Raw genomic sequence first — 17,708 nt, forward strand, 5'->3', positions numbered from 1 at the left:
CAGAAAAGATCACAGCTTTTGCGGCAGACTCGAAATGTTTGAGCAAGCAGCTCTCCCTTGCCCTATCTCAAAAACAATGAGTCTGTGTGTGTGTGTGTGTGTGTGTGTGTGTGTGTGTTTCAGCTGAGACAGTGGGAAACGCCCTGCATTAAACCCCCTCAGAGTTTAGGTCGATCTCTAAAATAACAACCAGCGCCATCATAAAACAGCGAAGCCAAATAACGTTGGGAGTTTTTGTGCTGCTTTTGGAGCGTGCTGGAAAATCCATGCTGATTTTATGAGCAGACTCTGCTTGGCATTAGCTCTGTTTGTTTTGCTAGTCAGGTTGCCCTGAACTCAAAGTGCTGAATCTCACTCATGCGAGGAAAGTTTTGAGCCTTTGTTAAGAATGACTGATTTTTGATTCAGGCCCGGAATGCATCCAGGGAAATCATACTGCACGCACACAAAAACAAATACCTCCAGCAACAACCTCAATTGCCATGTGTCTACATTAGACACAATCAGATAAGACAAGCTATTGCGTATATAAATTTAACTCTTCAAACTGTAATTAATACCATTTGTGCTATGAACAAATGAAACCTGAAATCAAATCATGAGTATTTTTCATGGAATTTTAACCAGTTTAAAACTCTAATATCCTAATAAATTATGTATCTCTTTCAAATGCTTTCTGAAGGTTTCTGTCATTTGATTGTGGTGTCTAATATCAAATTACACACAGGTTTATTGTAGACACAGCTGTAGTATTTTGGTGGAAACTATGGTTACTATGATAAATTTTGGCAAGGGAGGTTTGCAGGCCGGCTTCAAACCTATCAACACAAACAGAAACATTATGCACATGTACACACACACACACACACACTAGCTGTTAAAGTATCTCAATCTGACACTTTATCACACTTAATGAGCTAAAGCATGACGCTATTCCTTAAACCAGCACCACAGGGCAAACCACAAACACTCACATAGTCTCACTCAAACATCTGCAGCACTGCACGCATGTCAGTGCACCAATATTTTAATCAGTCTCCTTGGAACTTCAAGCACCATTACAGTAAGTGTCCCAACATGACATGTGTTTTAAATGTAACACAAACTAGTGCAGGGAAAATTCATAATTCATTGACTCATTTTAATTTTTTTTCTTTCTCATGGGGCATATATGGATTATTGTTGGGCCACTTCTCATTGCTTTGGGAGTTTTCCCAAAAAAACCTCATTCTCCTTCATCTTGTAGAGAAAAACACAAAAATGAAATCGTCATTTAACGAAATACAATATGTTAATGGAACTTGTTTTGTATTGAATTATTCAATTGCATTGTATTTTGATTGTGTGTCCGTAAGTGTTTCCATAACATTTACCCAAGAAGACAGCTCTAACCACATGCATTTCCAAGCTGTTTATTAACTTTGGGTCACGGCACTGCAGATATTCAGTCAAGGAGGGAATGTGAAGGAGGGGAGGGGGGGTGCTCCGTCAATAAGATAGACATGTGTTTCTAATCCATGGCTGTCGTCTGGCGTGCCAACTCCTGCTGGGCTCCCACAGACCTCCAGTTTTCACTGTGGGCGGCAGGCATTCCTGAAGCCACACCCGAGTTTCCCACCCTCAGCCCGACGATGGCCCTCAAGTTCACAGATTTCTCCGTTACTTCACTCATACCTGCAATTCTTTAATTCCCAATGACCTCAAATTAGCTGTAGGTCCCTATTTCATCGGTTTTATTTTTTCACAAAATCTGGTTTAATTTATCCCAAAATCTGTGTTTTCTGTTAATTTGAGATAGGTTTAGATTTAATGGTATGATTCAAATAATCAAAAAAAAAAAAAAAATGCTAATCAGTTGAAATCATAAAACTTTACCAATTTAATAATTTATTAATTAAAATGAATAAATAATACATAATAGTGCTGTCAAATGACTAATTGTGATTAATCACATCCAAAATAAAAGTTTTTTTCACATAATATATATCTGTGTACTGTGTCTATTTATTATATACTGTAAATATATACTTTATGTGTTTGTATTTATATATACATAATAAATATACACAGCACACACACACATATATTATATAAACAAAAACTTATATTTTGGATGAAATTAATCACGATTAATTGTTTGACAGCACTAAATAATAATAAAAATAAATAATCACAGTCCTATATATTTATTAATTTAATTTTTTTACATCTAAGTTTTCTGGATTTTGTGTTTTATATTTAATACAAGATTGTTATCAAAAATGGTAATCAAATCAATTGATAAAATGCTTATTTAATGAATCTATTAAAATGTAATCAAATGAAATATGAATAAATCTTTCCATTTTTTGGCAAACAAAATGCTTCAAATCAAACATTTACTTTTGAGGTTTATTTAAATACTTGATGAAAAATGTAATTGCTAAATTAATATGAAAAACTGTGTGACATTTACAATGTATACTTTGTGATATATTCCTTAAGAATTAATCATTTAAATTATTTTTAAACTACTGTATTGTTACTTTACATTACTTTGAGAAGTGCATTGTACTGTACAATAGTAGTATTTTTTTTATAATTTTAAGTTAAAACTTTTATTTTGGTGGGTTGTAGCAAAGGCCTTTATATTTCTGTGTGTATATATGGTGATAGGTATATATGGTATTTATCAAATGAAATGGTGAAATGCTCATGAGGTGAACTCTCTGGTAATGAAGTATTCGTGTACTCTCACTCAATGTGAGACGGCAGATGCTGAAAACACCACGAATTTCATGTAGTATAGTAGACAAAGCTTTAATATATGGATTTCGTGATTATGATTCCACATCGTGGAAATCATACAGCCCTACAGCGAAGATGCACCAAAACTAACCATTGGGTTAGTCAGGGTTTTCTTACTCAAAGATGACGATTTAACTGGAAGATTGGTTTGACACGGATGGCCTTCAAACACATGGGCGTCCCTGTTCTAGAACACGCAGAGAGGAAAGAAAGAATGGTGTTTACCAATAGGAAGAGCACTGTTTGCCCTGGAACGGTGTGCACTGAGTGGGTAGGAGGAGCGTGTGACCCTGACAAAGCTGGTGTCTACACATCGCCCACGCTCTAATAGCAGCCTACCGCACAGATCCGTTACGCTGCCAGCTTGGCACTGTGGCTTTCAGGTCCAGGAACGACGGTGTACTCTGGTTTCACATTCAGCCACCGCTGTATGATACATACAGAGAGAAAACCGAGAAAAACACAGCCCACAGTTGAGCACTGCTGTGAGGTAAGCCCACACGCTCGGTGAGACATGAGAATTCACTGAACGCAATAACACCACAACCCTGGTATTATACATGTGGGACGTTTGTTTGCGAGATGGGAAGCCCGGCCTTTCCATGAAGCCACGGGCGCCAAGCCTTATCCTGAAGTTTTACACATAGAAAATCTCCTGCATTATACAATACAGCGCTCCTACATTAAGAAGCCTCCCAAATACGTCATTTCAATTCCCCGTAGAAACCTTGCCCGCTGTGCAGAGACACACATTCATGGTAGAAGAAGGTTTGAGCACAGAATGAAATTCTGGCTCCTCATTGCTCACCCACCTCCAACCAATTTAATAATTTTTCAAACAAAACAGACATGGAAAGAAACAATTCATTCATGTTTAAGACACATGCTACACTGTAAAAAAGATTTGTAGTTCTAAAGCAAAAAGAATGTAAAAATACTAAAGTAAAACATGTAAATAATAGAGAAAATCTCTATTACTAGATGTAACAAAACAATACGTGCAATTTCATTGTGAAATACTGTAAAAAATTACGTCACACATCATGAATTTAAAATGATCTTATAATTTATGGTGAAAATGTGACCCAAAAAAAGACAAATGTCTGGTTACAATAAAATATAAAAATTTATAAGAATGCTTGTAAGAAAAAAATTACTGTGGAAAAACACAGAGGTCTCTGTGTAATGCATTGAATTTCATGATATTATTTTAAAATGTATATTTTTTTTATTGTTATGAAGTTATGTGCATACTGTATGGTCAAAACGATTTTTTTATGTTTTTGAAAGAAGTCTCTTATGCTCACCAAAGCTGCATTTATTTGGTCAAAAATATTGTGAAACATATTTTTTACAATTTAAAATGACTATTTACTGCATCAATGTGTTTTAAAATGAAATGTATCCTCAGCAGCCATGATTTCAGTCTTCGGTGTCACATGATCCTTCAGAAATCATTCTAATATGCTGAGTTGGTGCTCAGGAAACATTTAAAATCTTAATATTTTCGCACAAACCATAATCCAAGATTCTATGAAGAACGGTATGATCAAAAGAACAGCATTTATTTAAAATATAATTTTTTTGTAATATTAGAAATACCTTTAATACATGTGTCCTTTTATGTAAAAAGAATACATAACATTTTAACCTTCATGCTAATACTAATAGTAATGACAACAAATAAAGTGTGAAACAACCGCTTCTCATCGTGATACCCTGATCTTAGATCAGTGTTGGGAGAGCAGTTTACTCTGAGCACTGGTTTGTTTGTTTTGTCTATAGCAGGTAAATATCACTGGCCTGTTTGACATCTCCCCTCAGTGGAAAGAGAACAGGAGGAAAGAGACAATTCAAGGAGACAGACAGCGAGAGAGAGACATGCACTGAGTAGAATACAAACATTGCATAATCAGCTTAGCCTCCCCACTTCCTGCCTTTTAATGGGCCTGTCTGACTTTAGTTTGGTGGATGCTGCTCTGCACAGCCCGTCCTGAGAGCAGGTAACTGGAGAGAGAGGGAGACAGACTATTGTCTCGGTTCTCTAATAAAACACTGCAGAATGCAAGGTCAGGAGCCAGTTCACTGCATGCTCGTTTAAAGGTTGAAGTTCATGTTTCATTTGGAAGAAATGTACTTGCCGCATGAAAACAGAAAATAACATTAAGTTGTCTCTCTGTGAGGTGAATTCACTAAGCAGTTGCACCACTTTTGTAAAAAATAACCACTCGCAATCCAGTTTAAGCATGGGCAGTCTGCATTATATATATTTAAATTATATAATTGCCATTTTTTTAGCGGAAACACTTTCTATGAGAATTATATCTCAATGGACAGCTACTGGAAATAAACTTGTTTGAAAGTAATCATTTCATAATTTAGTTAGATAATAAAATAATTATATATTATATATTATTTAATTTTTGTTTTTATGAATTTGGAGTTTGTAATATTTTATTTTAATATAATATGTTTTTGAGTCTTTTATGATCCTTCAGAAAGCATTCTAATATTCTGATTTGGTGCTGAAGAAACATTATCATCAACGTTGAAAACATTTGTGCAGCATAATATTTTTTGTTGAAACAGTTTTTTATCCAAAACCTTTGACGAATAGACAGTTCAAAAGAACAGCATTTATTAGTAACAGAAATCTTTTGTAACATTACAAATGTCTCATTGACACTTTTTATTAATTTAAGGGGGAAAAAAACTAAAAGCGAACATTTTCCTGTGAAGCGAACCATTTCGGGTTTATTTAGATCTAGTTTTTCTGTGCTCACGCGGAAGTGTCTCATGTGCATGTAAAAGTGTTTTGCAAACGTCTCAGGGGTTTTTTAGACTTCAGACGCGCTGTAAAATTAGGCTCGTAATAGATTTATTCACAAAAGTCAGCACTATTTGCCTGCCGCAATGAACTATTAGCACTCGTGGAAAGCAGGTGGTACACAGAACTTAGGTGAAAAAAGATGCTTATGTAGCAGTAATTTATCGTATGATACATACAGACAGCGCACGCAGATAACCCACTCCCCCGTGTTTGCTGGTTAAAAATGCAGGAAAATGTTTCCCTCATTTCAGGTAATTGAAAAGCATTTGCTTGCGTTTCTGCCTGTGTGTGTGCGTATGAAATCAAATCTGTCTGATTTGGATATGCATGACTCATCCCAGCAGCCCTAATGAATGCTTGATAAAGAAGAAGAAGGAAAAAAATACATGCAATATTGCTTCCTAATGGGCTCTCCGCTGAAATCACTAGCCCACCGTGGGTCTGACTGCTGTCCTCTCTCGGGTCAGAGGCAGACAGAGCTATTAGAGAATGCCCCAGATCAGATAGATTTCACTGAAAGATCATTTCTCCCCCTCATTAGAATTCTATCTTGTGTAAACGCGATTATCTGGGCCCGGCTTTGTTTGTGTCAGAACAGTGCTAAATCAATCACGACACCGTCGAGGATGAACAAAGCACGAATAAATCAAAATATAATGCGGTTTAGAAAATTTGGTTTGGGGAATTCTCCAGATAGCGCTGGTGTGAAATGACAGAGGTTTCGTGCACTTGCCGCAGTTTGAAGACCCGCTGGGCATGTCACCTTATTTTACTGATAATATTAGCTCCACATTTATTGATTTGTTAAGAACTGGGCATCCGATTTGGTGTTCGCATTGGCACACGGCTCTTTGACTGATGGTCAAGCTGTTCACATGTTGATATCACGCTCAAAAGCTTCATCCAAACTGAACGCATGGAAGCCAAATGCAGGTAATCTGATGCTAATTCTACTGTCACTTGGTATCGTGATGAAAGTCAATTGTTTATTTAGTCAGCGTCTAACTTGTATTAACCAAGAACATTCCTTTTTTCTGACTACACATATGTGCATATTTTTCACGTAATTCATATGCAATGGATGAAGGCATGAAAATGCAAAAGTAAGTGTAAAAATATGAATAATTTTCACTCTGTTAAGCCATAAGCAACAAGCCAAGACCTTTATAGCAGCTCCACTGAAGATATTATTTTCACACCTCAACCGCTAACACATATTCAAGCTGTTTTCCAAAACACCTGATCCCTTTACCACACCTGCGCTTGGAGACCCGGTTACCAGGTGCACACGTGTGCATGTGTCTGTGTGTGAGAGAGAACCAGAATCATTTTCCATATGGATCTAATGTCAGTCACATAACCATGAATGATTGTGAGTTGTGGGTCAAAGAGCAAAACTGGGCCAAACAGAGCATAAACGTGTTTTACGAGTGCAAAATTAATATGAATAATTTAAGATTTTGCACTATTTCTAGGTCACTAATCAAACAAGAAAATTTGTGACACTGATCATGTGCATTTATTTGCTTTATTTATATGCTGACAATGTAATTGTCATAAAGACAAAATATGAAAAAATTATGAAAAAAAAAAGATTTTGATAATGTAACGAGGAGTAATTTTTATGATTGAAAAGATTAAATTTAAAAACTTAATTTATATTGGAAGCATATGTCTGATTTTATATGTAGGCGAAATATTCACGTTTTTGAGTGAATGTTTTGCTGTTTTACACATCAATAAATCCAGAGAGTGCCTAAAGAGTCATCTTCTCCCTGGCCCTCTAAGCAGAATAAAAAAAAACTGTTATCAGATTCTGAATAAATTATACACCGAAAGCAAGCAAAGCGTCAATAATAGAATGCTCCCATCTTGCTATGATCAATAAAGCTGTCAATGCAAGTTTACACAGTATCATGAAACCTGCAGTTCAGCACATAGCTCACTGAATATTAAATCACTGCAGCCATAATCATAATTTTTTACTCCTTTAATTGTGCAGCTCAAATATATATAAAGAAATGGGAATTATTTACTATGTCAGCTCAAGTTTAGGACCCAGTGTTCTTTCGTCTTTCTCAAAAACATTACAAAGATTTAAATGCACATGCTGACATGATGGGGCACTGGAGGAATCATGAGAGCCTGTAGCATTTCCGGTATCCGAGGTTACGGGCGTCATGTTTGCATGTTTACGAGCGTTTTAAAAGCCATCCATCTGACTTAGTGTTCAGCTCTGCAGAGCAGGCCTCAACGCAGATAGTGGAGTTTTCACACTGCCCTCCACCACATTAACCACTGCCTTTCCCTCTAAAGACTACAGCTGAATCTAAACACCTTTTGTACACTAAAGCTGCGTTTAAACTTGGCATTATGCAATCACCGCGATCCGAACAAGCAGATCGGATCATTAGTCAATCAGAACACGGCATGTTCACACTTGGTAACATCAGCTGACTTCTCTATCTGGATAACCGATCGGATCTGTCTTTCCCGCGCAATATTTAAATAAATCTGCAGAGAATGGCCCTGTGCAAAGTCACCCTGAAGCGGTGGGTTTTCTTTTGAAAAGCATTTTATGTCACGGGACATTTTACAACTCAAAGATAAGTGTACGAGTCTCATTAGTGCTCCACACAGGTGTTCTCCATCTTTTTTCTGACAGTTCGCGAGAGAGGGGGCGGCGTATTGCGTGATGTCGACTTGCGAATGCAGACACGATGGCTGGATTGCGTTTACATTACACTGAGATCCTATCACAATGGGTCCTCGACTACCTCTGGAGCAGTCGCTTGTCGCGTCCCTGCAGAGAAAAATAGACAGGTTCATGCTTATTCAAAGGTTATGGGAAAAGGAAAGAAAAGGCTGAGTGAGTTTTGTGGAAGTGAAGAGCAGAGAACTGGAAATGGAGCAGTTTTTAAAATTGACGTGGACAAATGCAGGGAGTTTTTGGGAAAATGTGAGAGACAGGAAATGCCACATTTACAGTTTTAGTAGAAAATATGAGTGCTGCTTGCTTGTACAGAATTCACCACCAGTGTAGATTGGGTTTTGCTATGCAGTTACTAGGGTGTAAGTAATGAGATTTTTCCCACCAATTTTACCGTCAAAATTATCTTAAAATATGGTGACAAATATTTCTTGATGTAATTAAATATTCAAGAAACCACATACATAAAGACATAATTCAAATGATCCCTAAATGGTTTGGCACAACATTGTTCTGTACATTTAAACTAAATTACACTACTGTTAAAATTATGTCTTTTTCAAATTAATGCTGTTCTTTTTGAACTTTCTATTCATCAAAGAATCATGGTTTCCGCAAAAAAACCCCAAAAAACTACAACATTGATTATAATAAGAAATGTTTCTTGAGCGGCAAATCAGCATATTAGAATGAAGGATCTTGTGACACTGAAGACTGGAGTAATGATGCTGAAAATTCAGCTTTGCCATCACAGGAATAAATTATATTTGAACATATATGCAAACAGAAAACAGTTCATTTAATTTTTTCACAATATTACAATATACTACTATTCATTTATTTATTTATTGGATCAAATAAATGCAGTTTTGGTGAGCTTAATAGATTTCTTTCATAAACATTAAAAAAAAATATTCAAACATTTGAATTGTATTGTATTTTTTAAGTATACTGTACATAATTCAATAATTTTAAAAATTAAAATAAAAAGCTACATAACACGTTTTTATTATAAAATTAAATAAAGGATTAATGAAATAATATTTTATTAAAATCCTTAATTATTAGCCTTTATTGAAAAGATCATTTTTTGATTGAGATTGTCACCATATTTTAAGAATTATCCAACACAAAGAATGAGCAAAATAATAGCAATGCATGCCTTTGCAAGTGGCACTATATATAGAGATTGAGACAGACACATCCAGTAAAAGAGAAGAAAGAAAGGAGACAGAGAGAAAGAGGCACACAGAGAATGTGAGAGAACGATATGCGCCAGCACCTATTATGTTCACCAGTAAGTCCAGGGAAAATAAACAGCTTCATTAGCACGTCCTTTATAGAATTTCTCCCTCTCTCTCTCCCACACATAGCGTGTGAGAGCCTTGTCTGAAGCACAAACTATCCAAACATAAGACGTCAGTCAGAAGCCAGCTCAGCGCTCATTAATACATCAGAATGTTCCAGATCCCTCCACGCCTCAGCACCGTCCCGCCAAACCCTTACCTGAGACCCCTCCAGTATGACCTCACCACTGGAACACAAACACAGCAAGAACTGAACCCAAAACAGTCCAAAAATAACGTCACACCATATCATCAGATTACAGGCAGATTCATCTTGAAAGGGGGAGTGACAGCTTACATTTCATTTCGATGGTGTAGTATGTAAACAGACAGAGCGCTTCGTAACAGATTAAGGATATGTTCAAACTGTGGAACAATATGGTTCCACAATATATTGTTCCACCATCTTGAAAATAAAAATAAAAAATAAATAAAAATTAAATACAATAAAAATGAAATATATAAATAAATAAAAAATGAAAAATGTTTATTTATTTATTTCCAGATTTTTAACTAGGTCTGTCCCTTAGTGATTTCTGGCCTCTGCACATGCCCCATTCAACTCTGCAAGCAAACAAACCCTCAGAGAGTGTATTGCTCCGTGGCAGCTTGATTTCCCAGTCTCACATGCATTAACGAGTCAAGTGGAACCAAATTTGATGGGTCACCCCAATGTCGCACACACACACACACACACACATGAATACACACATCAGCCTGGCCTCACACTGACAGGCCCTATAATTTAACCTCCCCTTCCATCAGCACAGACAGTGGGGTGTAAGTACTATATCTCTCAAAAGTACTTCAGTACAGGCCCACTTTTCTCTCAGTCTCAGTTAACACACAGACACACACACACACACACACACATACAGTAATTTAACAAGTCACTTTACTAATCAGTCTGTGGGAAAACATACACACGACTCTAGTCGTAAGTACTTTTTTGGCATGGCTGAATAAAAAAATTAAATCTAAAATAAATTAAAATAAAAAAAATAGGGAATTAATTAAAAACCAAAATACAAAAAATATTTAATAATAATTATAATAATAATAATATTACAACAAAATAACATTTTATTCAATTTTAACTACAGGGCAAAAGTCCTGTCACTTTGCATAAAAGCATCTGCTAAATGAATAAATGTAAATGTATTTTTTATTTAAATAAATAATAATAAAAAGCAGACAGGAAAAAAGTAAGACCATTTCATGCTTTCAAAAGCCTTTTGAAACAAATATAGAACTGGTGAAAAATTTACTATACTACACTGAAATTTTACTGACATATAAGTTGCTTCTATATTTATATTATCACAATAAACAGCTGCTTTTGTACAGCCATCAACTGAAAAAAAAGAAAAAGAAACAGCTTTTTGGAGCAAGATTGTGTAGTTACTGCATCTACCAGCAGGGGCTCACAGGGTCAAACTAACCAACCAGACCTTGACCCCTTGCCACATATACCCATTCCCCTTTCAATTAGTTATTTTTCAGTTTTGTGTAGAGTAGTGCTTCTTTCTTGTGTCACAGTAAATAAGAAATATGCGCCTATATCTAAACCTTCTTCTCTTTACCTTCAATTACCATCAGCTAAAATGTTCCAGAATGAATGCATATGTGTGTGTGTAGTGTTATGCCTCGATTCCCAAACCCACACCATTAAGACTTCCCTCAGGCCACTTTGCTCATGAATAGGGTGAGACAGAGAGAAGAAGGGAGGGAGAAAAAAAGAAACGGATTAAGGTCGAGATCAGGATGCCGGCCAAATTGCCTGGAACGCACTCCAAGATCTAACAAAGCCCACAGGCTTGAGCTGGGCATGTAGAAAAGATCAGCAGAATGGAAGGAACACTGGACGTCCCATGACAGAGAGATTGTGCGTGATGGAGGGGTCACGGTATTACACGGTCGTCATCATTATCTACCCCAGCATCAGCAAGTTGCCTAAGAGCCTTTGTAATTATGAGAGCATGCAGGCCTGATGGCCCCGTCGTGGCCTGTTAGAAAAGCCTGAGTAAGCTGGATCAGGACAACACACGAGCAAACACACATCTACAGCAGATGGAGGCAAGAGGAGAACAACAGAGCAAGTGATAGCAAGCGCTTCATGAAAGATATACGGGTATGGAACAACATAAGGGTGAGTAAATGATGAAAGAGCTTTTATTTTAGGGTGAACTGTCCCTTTAAGAGACAAACAAGGAGGTTCTTTTCTTTCTTTTTGCTATCGAATAACATACGTGCATAGAAATTTCAACTATCAATCTGTGTAAAAAGAAAAATAGGTGCGATGCAGGTGCGTAACACTATTCTATAAAAGCATACAGCAGATTTGATCCCTTTTATATCTGATGATTTAATAACGCTACACCTGTTTGAGAGAATCTTCAGTGCACAGCAAGTTTCGAGAGGACCCACTTGTGCAAAACACAGTTATTCCACAGGCTCGTATGATCCACTTACTACATAGTAAGTACAGAGAGAGAGAGATAGAAAGATGGAATAGAGGAGGGGAGGGAGAGAAAATCGATGAGGCGCTATTTTTGAGCTTTAAACCTGGATATCAATACATGCATGGCTCCTTTTCAAGGCTGAATGCATTATCAGACGGCTGGCTAAGACTGTAGCAATATTCCTGACTTTAGAAAGCGCAATATCACCTCATTCTCACTCTCTGCCTGCCTTTCATTTCTCAGAAGAAGCTTTTTCTTTTTCAAAATGGCTTTTTAAAGGTATATGTAACCCAAAAATGAAATTTCAGTCAATTTACTTTCATTTGTGTTGCCCCAAACTTATATGCCTTTCATGGAACACAAAAAGAGAAGGTTTAAAGAATGTTCACACTGTTTTTTCTATATAGTGGATGGGGACCACTATATAAAGCAAGGAAAATTTTGTCATCATTTACTCACCCTCATGTCGTTCCAAACCTGTATACGTTTCTTTTTGTGTTGAACACAAAACAATATAATTTGAAGAATTTTGAATAGCCAAACAGTTGTTGGTCCCTATTGACTTGCATAGTAGGGAAGGAAATACTATGGAAGTCAATGGGTACCATCAACTGTTTGATTACCAGCATTCTTCAAAATATCTTCTTTTATGTTCAGCATAGGATCAGATTTGGAATGACATGATGACAAAACTATCCCTTTAAGTCTTTACTCTCCTTGGTGTGTTAGTAATATATAAAATAGCAATATACAATGTAATTTGTGATTGAGTCATTCTTTTGAGTAGAATCTTTTTGAAGCATTGATTGATTGTCTGACTCATTCTTGACTTCAACTCAGTTTATTGAGTACAGTCCTCTGAATTTCTTCTTTTGTGTTTCAAGGAAGAAAGTAAGTCATATGAGTTTTATTAGTAAGCAATGACTGTATTTTCATTTTTGAATAAACTGTTTCCTCAAGCATCAATCTGTAATTTGTTTATCCATACTTACAGCAAAAATGCCATGTCTGACATGTAAAATACACTATCATTTAAAAGTTTAGGTTCGGTAAGATTTTTTCCATTCCTTTTTGAAAGAAATAAATATTTTTATTCAATCAAATTCAATGAAATTACGTGACCAGAAAAGTGATATTACAAAATATTTCGATTTCAAATAAATGCTGCTCTTTTGAACTTTCTAAGAATCCTGAAAATGTACACAAAAATAGTAAGCAGCACATCTGTTTTTTAAAAATTGATAATAATAAGCACTAAATCAGAATATTAGAATGATTTCTGAAGGAAATTATGTGACACTAAAAAACTGCTGACAATTCAGCTTTGCATCACAAAAATGATTTACATTTAAAAATATATTCAAATAGAAAACAGTTATCCTTAATTGTAATAATATTTCACAATATTACTCTTTTGATCAAATAAATGCAGAAAATACTTTTTTCAAAAGCATTAAAAAACCCCAAACTTTTAAACGGTAGTCTATATTAATATAACATACATTATTCTATATTTTATTTAGACCAGTGAGATTTCAGTGTGGATGAGGCCAGGAAAACGCTTCAGAAATAGAAACCAAGTCACTGAAAAAAATGCTCATTGCTTGTCGCAGTCGCAGCTGGTTAGTAGCAACAACTCAGATTTACATGGAAGACATTTTTTACCACTTGTCGCTTTATCATGTCGCACCGGGTTAAGACACAGTGTGAAGGTAACAATAAAACTGAGTTGGCCAGGAGTCTGTTAGTACCGAGAAAAGAGAGAGTGAGACTTTAAAAGAGAGAGAGAGAGAGGTATAGATGAAGTCATCCATCATCCCTCTGTCTTTGGGTCTGACACCGAGCCGCACGCTACACCCCACAAATCACACAGCAACTGCCAGAGTTGCAGGTTGCCCTCTCCAATCTCTCTCTTCCTATTCTCTCTCTCTGTCTTGTCAGTTGCTTTTGCACCCCCCAAGCCCTCTTCCTATGCCTCTCTCAAACAGAAAACAGACACACACACACACACACACACACACACACACCTATTGCATCCAACAGGAATCGCATATTCTCTATCTCTCATGCACCCCTAACCTCTGCAGCTCGGTTTCTGTTGCTAGTGAAAAGCTCTGCAACAGCAGGGGAATGAACACCAAGCACATTACTGAGGAAAATACCCTGAGCTTTGCAAAACTACACCATTAAATAAAACTGTTTACACATTTGGATGTGCGTCTGTCGTTGTTACAGGCAACAGAATTTACTTCCTTAATAAATGTCTCTGGTCTTTTTAAAGCATGACTGCTGAGTGTTTGTTACTTTAAAGGATTAGTTCACTTTTAAAAAAACTTTTGCTGATACTTTACTCACCCCCATGTTATCCAAGATGTCCATGTCTTTCTTTCTTCAGTCGAAAAGAAATTAAGGTTTTTGATGAAAACATTTCTCCATATAATGGACTTCATTGGGACGCAAACGGTTCAAGGTCCAAATGACAGTTTCAGTGCAGCTTCAAAGGGCTTTAAACGATACCAGACGATGAATAAGGGTCTTATCTAGCGAAACGATCGATCATTTCAAAAATAAATAAAACAGTTTAAGTTTTATAAGCACAAATGCTCGCCTTGCTCTGTTCTGTGATGCGCGTTCGTGACGTCACGTAATTGCGTATTACGTGACGTATTACGTTGACTTAGGCGGAAGTACCGAGTCAGTGTTTACAAATGTGCGGAAGGAGGACCATATACACATATTCAAATGTCTTTGTGTCAGTTTATCGTTTAAAATGCCCATTTCGTGTGCGTATCCTGGGTGTTTTAATATTAAAAAGCCTACTGACTCGGTACTTCCGCCTACCTCAACCGTGACCTTTTCAACGTCATTGCGTATTATGTGACGTCACGAACGCATTTGGGTCCCAATGAAGTCCATTATATGGAGAAATGTTTTCATCAAAACCTTAATTTCTTTTCGACTGAAGAAAGAAAGACATGGACATCTTGGATGACATGGGGGTGAGTAAATTATCAGCAAAAGTTTTTTTTAAAAGTGAACTAATCCTTTAAAGGAATGTTGTGAGTTCAATACAAGTTAAACTCAATCAGCATAATGCTGATGACAATGGGAAGTAATTTTGAATTATTTCCCACCATTTTCTTTAAAATAAGCAAAAATGGAATTACAGTCTTTACAGGCACTTACGGTGGAAGTGAATGGACAAATTTTTGGGGATATAAAGCAGAAATGCGAAGGTTTTAGTTTTATAAAAGCACTTATATTAATTCATTTTTACATTTGTTTTATTGTTTATGACATTATGTTTTCATGGAAACAAAGTTGGATTGGATTGAAATGGTTGGTAAACAAATTCTTCATCTTAAAATCATGTAAACATTCATATGGTTTATGTCTTGTGGCTATACTTATATTGTTATATTGTATATTATATCACTTACCCAGCCATTCAGAAGTTTGGGATCAGTAAGATTTTTGTTGTTTTTTAAAGTTTTTCTGAAATATTATTACAATTTAAAATAACAGTTTTCTATTTTAATATACTTTAAAATATAATTTATTCATGTGAAGCTGAATTCTCAGCATCATTACTCCAGTCTTCAGTGTAATATGATCCTTCAGAAATAATTCTAATATGCTGATTTGATTTATAATCAATGTTTGAAATAGTTGTGCTCCTTAATATTTTTTTGGGGACCTGTGATACTTTTTTTCAGGATTCTTTGATAAATAAAAAGGTAAAAACAACAGTGTTTATTCAAAATATAAAATTTGTGTTACAATATACACTACTATTCAAAAGTTTGGGGTCAGTAATTTTATGTAATTTTTTCTAAAGAAATTACTTTTATTCCACAAGGATGTGTTAAATGGATAAAAAAGTGACAGTAAACACTTATATTGTCAGAAAAGACTTCTATTTTGAATAAATGCTGTTCTTTTTCAATTTTGTATTCATCAAAGAATCAAAAGTAAAAAGTATATCACAGGTTCCAAAAAAATATTAAGCAGCACAACAGATTCAACACTGATAATAAATCAGCATATAAGAATGATTTCTGAAGGATCATGTGACACTGAAGTAATGGTTGCTGAAAATTCAGCACAGCATCACAAAAATAAATTTTATTTTAAAGCATATTAAAATAGGAAACCAATAATAGAAACTGCAATAATATTTCACAAAATTACATTTTTTTCTGTATTTTTTTAATCAAATAAATACAGCCTTGCTAAGCATTAAAAAAGATTAAAAACATTAAAAATCTACTGATCCCAAAGTTTTGAACAGCAGTGTATATTGTAACTTAAATTTTTACTTTTTTTAAGATAAGGAGAGACAAGTGGAACTTGATTTCTGTTGTAATCAGCAAAATGCCACAAATGCCCTCATTTAAGATTATAATCACAATTTTCCTTTAAAGAAAAATCTATCAGCAAAATCTAATAACACATTTGGCCTTTGAAATAATTTTGGAACAAGGCCAAAAAATAATGCCAACCAATAATATCACAACCCGCGTCTTCCAATCCAATTTAATACATATTGATAAAATTAAGTCCCATCCTACATCATATCTCACTAATATTCCTTTTCGCTCTGAAATACATCACGTAATGTAAGTTAAATGCGTTCTAAATGCATGTAAATGTTCTTCAGTATAAATGTTTGTCTCTAGTATATGCAGCACATTCTGCTGCCCTCTGGGAACTGTTTTCCTCAGGCACACCAGGCTTAAATTAAACCTTAATCAACCTATAAATCAGATCCTGTCATATGAAGCTGATGAGCAGAGCGACTCAAAGTGGGGGACGTGTGCTTCCTCACACGAGAGCTTTGGATCACACTGAGCTTAGGGGTTTCGTATATATATAAACCTTGACATAGTGAGCAATAAAGGTGTAATATTGATGTCAAAATCAGCAAATCAAGAGCATATTTAATATTTAAAAGGACAGTTGATAAAAAAAGAGATTTCTGTCATCATTTACTCACAAAAACATATGGCTTTGGAACAACACGAGAGTGAGTAAGGGACGACAGAACTGTCATTTTTGGCTGAACTATTCCTTTAATATACAGCTATACGGAGAGGGCCTTCATAGCAATGAGATTTTACCGTGGACAGAGCTGTGAAAATAGACAACAAAATGTCAAGTTGATTGTCACTTTATCGCTTTGCACCTGGTTAGGACGCAATATTGTTAGAACACACTGTGTTGTTGACACTTGCCTGGTACTCCTGGTGGGGTTTTGAGGAACTTTCCGTTGAAATGTTGAATTACCACGTCACATTTCTCGGTGGACTCCATTCTGTGACAGAAAGAGAAGCGAAGAGAAACACACAGCATGAGGCAATCAGAATTAAAGCAATCGGTCATGACTGCAGTGAAAACACATTGCAAACTGAACACATTTAGCTTTTTAAAACGTCACTTTATGGCTGTTTCTTCAGCTATTTCTTCAAATATTTTTGTCCCTGTGGACTTGCCGAAAATGAACTCTATTAAAACACACTTTTTATACATTCACTAGTTTAATTGGTTTACAACAATGTCCAACAGTGGATATA

The 17,708-nt window shown here is 35.7% G+C and overlaps 1 protein-coding gene across 1 annotated transcript in view; it reads right to left on the reverse strand.

The window, feature by feature from the left end:
* LOC306878460 (RNA-binding motif, single-stranded-interacting protein 3-like) overlaps positions 1-17,708 on the reverse strand; it is a 136,784-nt gene that overhangs the window by 26,520 nt on the left and 92,556 nt on the right. Inside the window, exon 6 of the mRNA XM_079430844.1 lies at positions 17,370-17,449. Coding sequence (XP_079286970.1) covers positions 17,370-17,449 — 80 coding nt within the window. The remainder of the gene's footprint in view (positions 1-17,369; positions 17,450-17,708) is intronic.

The sequence above is a fragment of the Barbus barbus genome, assembly GCF_936440315.1.
Source record: "Barbus barbus genome assembly, chromosome: 12".
In the NCBI taxonomy this organism is placed as follows: Eukaryota; Metazoa; Chordata; class Actinopteri; order Cypriniformes; family Cyprinidae; genus Barbus; species Barbus barbus.